Source organism: Vidua macroura, chromosome 1 (assembly GCF_024509145.1).
Source record: "Vidua macroura isolate BioBank_ID:100142 chromosome 1, ASM2450914v1, whole genome shotgun sequence".
Classification (NCBI taxonomy): Eukaryota; Metazoa; Chordata; class Aves; order Passeriformes; family Viduidae; genus Vidua; species Vidua macroura.
In genome coordinates, this window is record NC_071571.1 from 82,075,066 (window position 1) to 82,087,707 (window position 12,642).

At 39.5% G+C, this 12,642-nt stretch overlaps 1 protein-coding gene across 10 annotated transcripts in view; it reads left to right on the forward strand.

Moving 5' to 3' along the window:
• CTNND2 (catenin delta 2) overlaps positions 1-12,642 on the forward strand; it is a 634,494-nt gene that overhangs the window by 587,667 nt on the left and 34,185 nt on the right. For all 10 annotated transcript variants that reach the window (XR_008441479.1, XM_054003720.1, XM_054003943.1 and 7 more), the window contains one exon: positions 10,009-10,219. Coding sequence is in view for 9 of the 10 variants with exons in the window: in XM_054003720.1 (XP_053859695.1) it covers positions 10,009-10,219 (211 nt within the window). In the remaining variant the exon portion in view is untranslated. The remainder of the gene's footprint in view (positions 1-10,008; positions 10,220-12,642) is intronic.

The window sequence follows — 12,642 nt, forward strand, 5'->3', positions numbered from 1 at the left end:
TGTATACCTGGCAGGAAATGCAATCAAAATTAATTAGAAAGGAAATTATTTGAGTTATTGCACACATGGACTCCATCCATTCTGGATATAAAACCCAGACATGCAAGAATAAATTCCTTGGATCCAGCAACAATTAAGCCTTAGGCTGTCATTTTTGTTCTCAGACAACCCTCCAGAGCTAAGTCTGCAAGGGAGACAGCCAAAGCCACCACTCAAATCCTTTTTTCTGGCCAAGAGAGCAGAAGCAGCAGAAGAGTAGCAATACATCTGACTGTTTGCCTTTAAAAATGCTGATTTCTTCACTGCTGAGGGTGACAAATAGAATCTTATTAGTGGATATTTTTCTCCTTCTGTGGACCCAGCAGTTATTTGGCATACCAGGTCAGCAGATAATTAGGCAGGTCAAGCTGAACTTGAACTGACTCATTTTTATGGTCCCAGCATGGGTGGAACAGTCAACAAATTAATGCTTGCACCTCTTCCCAAATTCATCTTCATAAACCAGATTGCAAGTCAGAGAGCACACCCTTGAGTTGGGTTGTGTTTGATGGTTGCTTCGTTTCTCCAGCATGAGAGAGGAAGGATTGCTGATACATGGATGAACATTCAAAGCAGAAGCCATCCACTGTTCTGGGTGAGAGGTGTTGTTATGAAACAGAAAATCCATTTGGCCATGGTACACATAAATCCATTTCAGTATTAGTCTTCTGACTGTTTCACTGCAAACATATATGCCCCTGAAGGGCATCTGGTTTCTCCAGAAATCCACATGGCAGGCAGCATGCATCCCATGAAAATTGCCAAAAGGACAGCAGCAAAGATGGAAGAGGCAGAGATGCTCAGCAGGGTCTCAGTGCAGTGCTTCTACCCTTGGCATTACCTCCGACAGAGCAGCTGAAGTGCTTCTGTGTGCAAAGTGCAGACATGCATCTAGCCTTTAAAGCACATGTTAGAACATGAATTAGCAGGTTATAGTCAGCCAAAGAACCCTGGAAGTTCTTCATCTGTAGATTTTACAATAACTGCTGGTATAAAGTCTGAATATCTGTAGTCTCACTGTGTGAGAGACAACCAGTATATGAAGGAGTTCCATTGAGAGAGGAGTAAAATCAGTATTAGAAATAACAGCAGATTAAATAGCTGCATGTGGAATTGAGATATACAGGAGAGACAACAAGAGTAGTACAAGAGCAATAGCGTCCGGTGCTTTTGAGTCTAAAATCTGTGCTTGCAAATTAGCTAAAATGTCCTTTAGTTCAGAACATTAAAAAGCGTGAGTCTGTGGTGGTTAGGGGTGGGACTGGGAACGCAGGGGTGTGACAAAAGCAGGATCTAGCTGACCATCAAAGTGTAGATATTTAAACCAAAGTAATGAGAGATTGGAAAAGCTTGGCAAACAAGGCAGATGCAGGAATTTACAAGATGTGGCAAAGGACGATGAAAACTTCACAGTTAATACCCAAAGGTTCGAGGGGATGCAGCTCAAGGAAGAAAAATTATTAGTCATGTAGTAGAGGGGAGAGAGGGTAGCCCTGAGAAGATGAGTTGAACACACGGAAAGTAATCAGCCAGAGGAAGGCAGGAAACATATGAAATGGAAAAGTTATGTTTCTGGAAGCAGAAAGAGAAGCTTCAGATAGGCTGAAGGAGGAGGGTAACTGGGTTAAAATGCTGTTACGGGAAAGAAAATCTGTGAAGGGTCTGAGAAAGCATGTTGCTGAAAAGCGGTGATTACACTGCACCCAGCTGTGATTTCCCATGGCATGTTCAGGTTCAAAATACCAGAATGCCTCTCTTTTGTCTTTGTGTAATGCTGATGGTTTCTATACATGCTGCTCTTTCATCCTTGTTATAGATGTGCCCTTTGTCATTCCTTGTTCTCCTCATACCTTTTGCAAAATATAGGACTAACATCTTTAATCTTTTTCAAAAGATAAAAGCTTCTATATTGGTTACCCTTTTAGATGTTTGATTCTTTCACAAGCAAATCTCAACTGACATTGCCACACAGTTATTGGTGTTCTACATGCTTTCATCACTCTGTGGTAGTTTGAGGGTTTCTTCCCTAAAACTGTAAAAGATTACTATTCCTGTTCCCTGTAGGGCTTTATATGCTGCACTGCTGATGGCTGAATTTATTCTTGATAAAAAAAGATTTTTAAAAAAGAAAATCAATGACTGACACATCACATATAATGCATCAGGGAAGACACTGTTCCTCTTTGTTGTGTTCCATACCAAATACCAATCTTATGTCTGGAAATCTTGCTGCCTGTCATCAGAGATGGTGAAAAACTGAAAGTGTGTATCATTTATCTGAAGTGAAGAGGGAATCTGAGACCTCCACCTGATTCTTTGTTCAGTCTCAGCAGCCATGAGCAAAGTGCACCTGGATCCTTGGGGGCACAGGAGGTCACGTGTGTGTAATGGTTTTTATTCTTTCTTTAGTCTCAAAAAATAATTTATCTCTACGGACTCTTAAAATTTAAATATAAAAAAAACTGCAAGGAAATTATATCTGGTATTGTTCTCTTGCTCAAAGTACTCATTATCCCAACTTAATTGGCAAGTTATGCTTAATGTGAAGTAGCTAAAACAGTGGCTTCCAGCCCATGAGGCTTGAGCTGCTTACTAAAACCAGTTTAAGTTAACTCATCACTCTTTCCTGTATAAATTATTGACCTGAGGTGATAGTTTTTTTTGATAGGGATAATTGGAGTTCTATAGTCAATTCCCATTATGTAGTGTAGTACATATTTATTTTGAAGTGCCAGAGATTACAAATGTTTGTGCATGTCACTAACATAAGAAGTAAAAGGACCTGAGTACCTAATCAATGTTTTTGGCCAAACATTGAGAATGATATCTAGGTGCCTAGAGATAAGCATTAAACTTTGAGGACCAAAGGGTATCCAATTTTGTTTACATCTGCTTTTCCAGAAGCCTGTGCATCTTCCATAGATCTACTAACTGTGCAGGTATCCAAGTATCCAAGGGAATTTGAAACCATGTTGCCCCCATCTGTTTGGACACATAAATTTCCCCCTATTTACCTGAAAATGGTTTGATTTTTTTTCTTTTTTTTTAACACTTCCATCCCAAAGTGATCCAGAATTGTCCATTCTCTGACACTTGCTAGAAGTGGTGGGGCTCATGCTATTTGGGGCATGCTCTCCAGTCCTACTGCTCCAGGGTTTTTCCACTTCCTTATTCCAGTAACAATTCATGCACAGTGGTCTTAGGAATAAGAAACAGATGTGTTGTGATGAGCAGCATCACAGACCATGAGCCAGCACAGGCCAGGCCATGGGGGTTTGACAGCAGACACTACCTTGAAGTATGATAAACCTTCTCTGTCCACAGCTGAAGTCATGTCAAATGAGGGGCCCCAGAAAGAGGGAAGAGAGCATTGCTGTATGCAAGCTGTGGGACTTGCAGTCCCTCTCATGCAAGGTACCCTGCAGTAGGCACTGCTACAGACTGTATCTTTCAGAGTCAGGTGGAGAGCAAAGTCACTGGCTGGGTGGTTGCAGTGGAAAGCCTGTCTGGAGGCAGTCATGTCATTTAGTGGGGAGCAAGAGGGCATTAAACTCTGTGCTGGCTGATGACGCTTATTTCAGGTTGTGCTGCTCTGTCTTCTTTTATAAACCTTCTTTCAAAAGGTTACAAATCTTTATAAACCAACATTGCCTCATAAGGTGGATTTTTTTCTTACTCTTCACTCACCTTTCCTGCTGCTCCCCAAAGTCTGAGGATTAATCATTTACTCAGTGGGTCAAGTGTCTCTCAGCCTCAGTACTGCAGTCTTTTTTGCTTTCAAATATATAGGCTTGTGTCTCCTTCCATCTGCTGCCTTTACTCGTGGTTCAGCAACTCTAGCATTACCCTGCTTCATCTTCTTGGGCTTGCTTCCTACTCTGCCTCACAAATAAAAACACGTGTTTGGGTCAAAGAACCAGTATGACAGCATTTCTTACCTCTTAACCTATTTTGCCTTTAAAATTCAGAGCAGTTTTCCCTCTTGAGTCTTTCATTGGTGAAAGAAAATCTCCTTATGCAAACTAACACACCTTTACCCTCTGAAATGACATTAGGTTGACTGCTGCTCTGATGCCTACACTATAACTTGTATTGTCCAAGTCCAGAGTCTGCTACATATTACAATAAGCATAATCATTCTTTTTTTATGGGCTCTTACACCCCCTCTTGCATCTCAGTACACACTAGAAAATTTCCAGTGTTCAAAGTACACAGAGGGCTCCTCTGGTACACCAACATGTGAACCCTGAGGGTAGTTCCAGGTGCTACACAGGTGCCAGTAGTGGTAATACATTACAGCTTAGAACAGTGGTATCTAGCAGGGAAAACATGATGCAGGAATGAACCATCAAATATAGCCGTGTTTCTGCCACTGCTGTCATGTGATGAATACTCTCTAATTTATTAGATTACCAGTTGAATAATACACTGACTTAAGACCAAAATCTCTTCCATACAAATTAAGTAGACAGTTTTGGCACATTTATTAAGTAATGATTGAAAGTAATAATAAAAGCTCTCCCAGTCCTATTCTTTTCATAACTGTGTGAAACACTGATGTTGAATAATACTAAAAACACTGGGGTGGTGAAATTGCCCAAAACCACATATGTCTAAGTGGAGCGCACATGTTAGAATGAAGAGAAGAAAATTCACACATATTCTGACATACAGGCACCATTAGTTCTGAAATAGGATATCTCTACCTTTACAACAAAGTATGATGGCATTTTGCCATTATTATATTAGCTAGCTACATGATATGAATTAATGGATATCTTTGGGGAGGGGGGGAATAGTGAACAATTACTTTTATAGGAAAAGATCTATCACTAGGACAGGGGTCTTTGTTGGAATTAATATCTGTTTGGGGTTTCTTGTTTCTTCAATAGGTCAGTTTTCCTAATCTTGTACTCTCAAACTAGGAACCATGTCACAACTATTTAATAAATTTGCCAGTGTGTCAAAGGCATTATTCAGAGATGAGTGAAAATGGAAGTGGTTTCAACGAAGTTACAACAGCAGCGAATTTGTCTCAAGGCAATAGTAGGGAAGAATTTCCAGAAGTAGAACCTTATCTGTGATGATTCTGCTCTGGTTTAATCTACCAGAAGAATAGTTTGCTTTACTGCTTGGCTTTGAAGGCAGAATCTCTGTTAGGACAGTTATTTGATCCTCTGATGTGAAAAGTTTCCTGAATTAAGTAATGAAGGCAGGTATTAAGGTGCTGAGACTTTTATCATGCAAAGAAAAAGACATTAAATCTTCACTGTTGGAATAATAAGCAGATGCTATCATCTTACAGTCAAAGACTTAGTGAATGGTGTTAGATGAATCATCTTAATATGAAAATGATGGATGTCTTATCTTAGAAAAATAACTTTTAAATGTATAGTATCAGAAAAATGCTCTTCCAAGCACCCACAAGATAACCCTTTTCCTGTTATATCTATTTTATGTTTTTCTTCCTTCCTTTAAGAGTAAAATTGGACAAATAAATACGTTTTCTTTTTTCCTTGTTGAGCTGTTGGCTATATTTAATCATATTAAGTAAATCCTCTTTAAAAGTTTCAAATCAGTTTTGAGTCTTACAATGTGTAAAGTTGTTCAAATACAAAAATAAATTCTAAAAATCAATTTGTTTGTAGATAAAAGGAGTTCTTCATGGACCCTAATGAAAATTAACAAGGCTATTTATTTTTAATATAATCCTTACACACATCTACCTCTCTTCTCAGCATCCTCTTCAGTTCTCACTTCCATTCAGGGAGGCTTCTTGTATTGCAAGCTGAATTGCCCAGCTCTCCTATTAGTGGTGCTAGATAATAGCAGTGCTGGATAACATTTTGCTGACATTCCTGTTGCGGCACGTTTAGGGGGACCCTCCAGGGTGTCCCCAGGGAGCCCCCTAAGCTGTGAGTTCTCTGGTAGCAGCAGGCAGACAAGGAGACTCCACACGGCTTCTGAGGGTGCTCATTAGATGAGGGTTTATTGGGGGTCCTACCCCCGGGAAGCAGAATGGTTTCTGAGGGAGAGGGGGGGAAGGGAGAGGGAAAGGGGAGGGGGAGAGAGGGGCTGAAAGAGCACCGGCCAGGGGAGCTGGCTGAGAGAGAGAGACCCATCCCCCTGGCACACATAACAGGGAGATTCAAAGTGGGTGCGAATAAGATTTGGGCCAATGGGATACAGACACATGATACTTCAGGGGAGGATCACAGGCTTGGAATAAACGGTACATTTTCGAGAGTTGAGACAGAACACCACACATTCCAACACTGGTTTCCATTACACATTTCAGTCTGCTTTCAGAAGAGGCTCTTCACATGGAGAAACATAATTCTAAGTGCAAATGCTCTGTAGAATGTAACACACGCCAGTGCAGAAGTCAAGGATCACAGTTGTGTTGGACTGGTGCAACAGTACCTGTGGGAGGACTTCACATTCACACCACTGTATAGCAAAGTTTTTCTATAGCTCATGCTAGAAAACATGACTCTTCTTCATGTCTGTAGTAAAGAAGTAGGAGCATAACTGAGATAAGAGAAGTTAACCAATAACTGATGGAGTTTTTTTCTGTGAATGTCCTACAGTGATTTATTAACTAACTATATGTATAGTTCTAGAAAAATATCTTGCAGTATAAAGAATAGCCATTGACTTTCAACTTCCATGTCTTAATTCTATATTAAAGCAAATTCTCTGCTTTTTCAATATAGTTTCACATAGCTAACACAGTGTTCGAAGTACTTAAACCACAGAAAATGTGCTAACAGTTACACTTGTTAATCAGTTTTAAGACCCACCTAAGCAGTGACTTGGATCAACTCTGTAGCTCAGCCATTTCCTTCTTCTTCCAGCTGGTGCACCACCTGTGTTTGAAACTCTGGAAGGACATTTTGATGTCCTTGACCATTATGCCTGTCAGACTGTGGTCAGTTGCTTTATCCACATGGGTGAGCAGCTTTGTTGGAAGCAGCAGTTCTGTCTTTCACTGCCTCCTGGGGACAGGGCAGGGAGAGGGAGGCCTGTATCCCCAACAGGCAGCTCCTGGCAGGGGGACCTGGCATTGACATTACAGGTTCTGGTAGGGGGGGTCTCCAAACTGGACCAGCTTGCACAGCTGCCACAGATGAAATGCAGTGACTAGATTTTAGATCTACAAAATGTGAGTCTTCTGGTACTTGCTATCCAAAGGCTAAATTTGAAGCAATTCTTGGGGGAGAAAGAAGGGGAAGGCAATTAAAAACCCCTACCAAACCCACTCAGAATGTATTTTACTTTAAATATGCTTCTCATTAAGAATTGATTGGTAATATTGTGCTGGGATTACTACAACTGGTCAGAGTAGGGAATGCTGTACTATCCCACTGTTACACATTATGTATAAAAATCCTCTTTTATTGCTTTGAAGTATTTAATATTGACTTGATTTTCTCATGCCTAACTGAAGGGTGTGCACAGCAGAAATGTTAGAACTGCTGAGCATTGGCATGTCCAGAATGCTTATGACCTACTTGACTGTGTCTGTTTTAGTTTTCCAACTGAGCTTTCCCTGATAGCTCCAAAGCCTTTAATTATTGCAAGAAGCATCTTGTCTAGGCATGTGTACTGGTGTGAATACTACTGCCTGGAATACTAGACCAGTTCCAGGAAAGAAATCTGTTTGGGACAGCCATCCAGATTTCCTTACACCCAGTGTTCTGGGATGTCATCTTTAGCTGCTAATGAAATAATCATCGTGAACTGATTCCACCAGAGGACTGAGGTGCTGAGATGCTCTGTTGCAATTTAAGTGAGGTCCAAAAAGAAAAAGGAATATTGGTCTGTTCTGGATGTGTACACAGAGTAAAGCAGAAAGTCTCACTGATCTGATTTATCTACTTACACTTACTCCTGGCCAGTGGCAGACACTGCACTAGAGGAGTAAAAGCTACATCAAATCATAGTTTATTTTTTGAAACACCAGCTTAATTTGATATGTTGCAAACTGAAGTACTCAATGTAAGTGATACACAGCTGTTAATGTGTTCATGTTGCACAGAGCAGACAGATGCAGGTGAAAATAGCAATTCAGACTTTTCTGCAACAGTGTTTCTTATATGTGTAGGGAAAAAGAAGATTTTCAGTTTGCTCAAACAAATAATTTCTGAAAAAGAAAGAGGTGCTAACAACAGTTTTACATCTGATAGTAATAATATTGCTTAAAATTGTAACAGTGCAAGTAAATTAAATATTAAGTTCAAAGAAGTAAAAATGTTTGAGGACAGGATTTGTATTTGTATTGCAGCACACTGGAAAGATTCAAATCCTACTGTACACGTTTTGTAAGCAGTCTGATGCTTTTTATAATCAGGAATGCTTTTACATAATATAGAGTTAGTATTTTCTAACACTTCACATTACCATAAAATCTATCTGATAATCTTTAACAGTTCAGTACAGAGATTTAAGTTTTTATCTGTATTATGAATATTCTGTTCAAATGACTGACTGTAGTTCCACTACATCAGGCAAAATTATGAGAAATAAAAATTGTTCAATGTCTGATAGTTAAAAAATGTGATTTTCCTCTTGCCTCTGCTTTCAAATATGGATACAAACAACTGAATTTATGAATTCAGAAATAAGATTTTAATAAGTATGCATAAACACTATGTGTAAACATTTTTAAGTTATCAAAAAAATCTGATTAAATTACCATATTATATACAATAATCATACCTGATCATTCACAAAATGTAATGTAGATTAGATTACTAATTATGTTTATATTTCCCAATTTTCCTGTCCTTTTCATCCTGCATGATACACTCATGGTGATTGCTGTATGCAAATTCCTAGCACATCTGCACTGAAGGTGATTCAGAGTTGTTTCACTGACCTCAGTAATAACTTCATCAGGCCTTCACCTTCTCTGATCTTCTCTTTATCACACTGAAGGATTGAGCAGCCATTTGCCATAATAGAAATCCTCTAGAACTGATGTGAGGCTTCTTGTGCATCTGTGCTGGTGCTAAACCTGCCATATATACATATATATATACATATACATATATATATATATATATATATATATATTCTCAGAAGCTGCTTTTTTATAATTTTCACAAGCACTGCATGACTTTTAGGTGCAATTTTGAAAAAGAAAGCTGTTTATTTAAGCATGAAAAATTATAATAATCTTAGAATCACTTAGGTTGAAAAATATCATCAAGCCCAGACATAATGTACAGAATTTGTTTTTATTTAAATGTTTGATATGACCATTTAAAAAATTCTTTTCATTTTGGGAGATTTTAAGTTCTGGAGGTTAGCATTTTTTTCAGTAAATCCTTACAAAATGGCAGATTGGAATAGATGCCAGAAAGGCTCCTTTTCTAGTCAGAACTGTGCATACAACTAAGGTTGTGTGAAAAAGATAGTATCCTCTTGAGCAATACAGGCTAATACTACTAAATACAGTTAAATTGCTGCATGTAGAATAGAATTAACCTTGTACAGGGAAGAAGTCTTCAGAGAAGACCTTTTGACAAGTAGCAGCATCATTGGGTTTGCGTTCACTGTTGTGGTTTTAACAATTGATGCACATTCAATTTATGGTAACAAGCTGTGAGTGAGTTGTTTGGTGGGAGATGAGGACTTGCCAAGTTCTGTGAATTGTGGTATTCAGGTTATCTTTGTGCATATGGCCTTCACCATCACAGTTCCATTCTCTTACAGATGTGATGTGGCCGTTTTGGAAGTGTCTGACTGATGCAGTATGGAAGTATTAACAGGGTCCATAATGTGTGAAATGCTTGAACATGCAATCATGTAAATACGGCTTGCTCCAAATTTGTACCAGTATCTAATTAGATGATGTGCAATGATGCAAATGGTGCTATTAATCTTGCGTGTTTCCCCTGTACTTCTCCGTCACCCTTTATTGCCGTATCTTCTGAATTCTCCCTTTGTTTTCTTTCAACAAAGGCAAGTATGCCATGAGGGATCTGGTCCACCGGCTGCCAGGCGCTAACAACAGCAACAGCTCAGCAAGCAAGGCCATGTCTGATGACACCGTTACTGCCATTTGCTGCACTCTGCATGAAGTCATCACTAAAAACATGGAGAATGCCAAGGCCTTACGAGATGCTGGCGGCATTGAGAAACTGGTTGGCATATCTAAGAGTAAAGGAGACAAGTATGTTTTGCAAATCACCTTGCACCTTTTTAACCTGTCCAGTAGTTGTTACTAGTCCTGAATGTGTTTATCTTCTCTCTGCAATCGTGAGTTGAATCCTTTCGTTTCAACAGAAATCACATGCCCGGTGTGAAGGGTGACAAGAAACAGACAAAAGTCTGCTTTGGTTTGTTTTTGATATGCCATCCACAGTGAAGGGACACTCCATGTGCATTTTAAGGAAGAGTAATTATCTACAGTAACCCCTACCTCTAAGCAATTGCAGAAGATCCTGATAAACATTAGGGATCGGAGTGGTTGGTTTGCACCCTGCACAAGGTGTGACATGCAGGTGGAGGGGTCCTTTGGAAAAAGGACCTCACCCCAATTCTGGTACAGCTTCTCTTGATCTAGGAGTGAAGAATGTAAAGTCAATGTCCCTCTCCACAGCACCCTTTTCCCTGCCACCAGCTTAGTAGTAGATCCATGGATTTTTTTGACTGGTTGCTCTGAGAGAGCCTTTAGGCTGCTTTGTGATGCAAAAAATGTCTTGCACACAACTGTGACATTTTCAGAACAGCTATGGTTTCATCTTGTCTGTTTGGCTATGTACACACTCTTCATGAAGAGTTCACTCTTTATCCTTCTTTTGCCTAAAACAGATAGCCTGGTTCTCATATTTGTCAACCTGATGAAGTATAGTGCAATGGGACTATGGCAGTTTGAAAACAAAAAGCCTTCACTGTAGTGTACAAAACCCATCAGTCCACCTACTCGGAGCTGTCATCACACAGCCTACTGCAGCATCAGAGCTCTTAAAGAGCCCCACAAAGCCAGGCCACAACCTGAAGGAAAGATTTATGCACCCTACATTTGGTATGAGAACTTATGCTCACCTATGTGATTGGAGCATTGCCAGTATAATTTAATCACATTTCTTTTCCTCTGTTGTCACCCTTTTCCTTTCATACCAAATTCATTATTGAAACATTCTTGCATTCAAATTGTAAGGGGTAAAAAGTAGTGTGACCAAGTATGTGATTCCAGCTGTGGGAGCTCCCCATGCTCTGCCAATTTATTTATATTTGTATTTTCTTATTATTGAATCTGCCTAATTTTTTTATTTATATTTTCTAGATCAAATGTACTGACATTGCAAGCAGGTTCATATCCATTTCTCTTAAACTGAACGTGTATTTCCTCAGAGTAATGCATTTGTCTACCTGTTCATTATCTGGTAAAGAATACTAATACCTGTTGAGTCTGGAAATTTTGAAGTATCATGGGCAGTTTTAGGAGGATCCAAGGGCATAATTCCCTGTCTGAATAAACCTCATAACTGTGAAATACATCTATTTCTAATTAAACTAGAGCAGAGTAATTACAAAATACCCTTCCAAGTCATGATATGCATCCCTCCTCTCAAGTACTTTGACCTGCAGTCCTATATTATTATTTTTACAGGTTACACAGTTCTAGAACAAGAAAACCTGTCAACACACAGTGCTGCAAATGCCCATCTTAAGTAAAAGTTCTATTTTTCAGCTTTCAGAAATGTCAGTACTGTGTGTTATTGGTTTGGTTTGGTTTCTTAAAGGTAATTCATTGTTTGAAAACCAAAATTGCTGGTTGTTGGACTGATAGAAAATTCTGACATGCTTACTTTAGTACAGTAAATCACTTCTGTATGAAATCATTTTGTCCAGTATGAAGCAACTGCTTCTGAATGTGCAGGATACTGAGCTGGCCGTGCATCCTGATATGTGTCAGTGCCAGTAGTTTGGGGCTGGCCCTGATAGCCTTTGGAATATGCCCAGGGCTTGAACAGTCTCCCTGTATGACTGCATGAGAGAACTGGTGTTCATAAGGTTATTTATACTGGCCAAGCCCATATCAGCTTCACATAGCTCCTGCCTCTCCTCAGTACTTACGGAGTGGTTGGCAAAGTTATTTTCCTGGTTACTCCATGCTTACCAGCACCCCACTAGCCAGTACAGCTGTAAGTATAATAAAAATAATTAAGCTTGAAAGGGCTTATCAAAACCCTGTTTACCCACCTACTGCTCTACTCTGGGTGAGAAATGAAATAGAAGTGGAAAAAAAGCACCAAATAAATTACTAGGGAAATGTTGTATTAATGAATCAGTTGTGTCATAACAGTGTTTTACCAGCTTGCATATCAGCCTACCAGTGTTTCTTCTCAGAAGTCACAGAATGAACCAAAGCCTGGCCCCTGCCCAAAGCAGCAACTTGTGATTGCTGCTGGTTTTCTGGTTTCTCTTTGATGTTTCAAACCATATGCCTCTTCTGAGTAAAACATAAATCACCTCAATGGCTGCCCCAAACTCCATCAATCCTCACTCTGGACTTTGGCCTTTGCAAGGTTTTTTAGTGTTCTACTGCTTTTTTTTTGTATTTTTGATCCTGCACAGTGTATGCTTCCT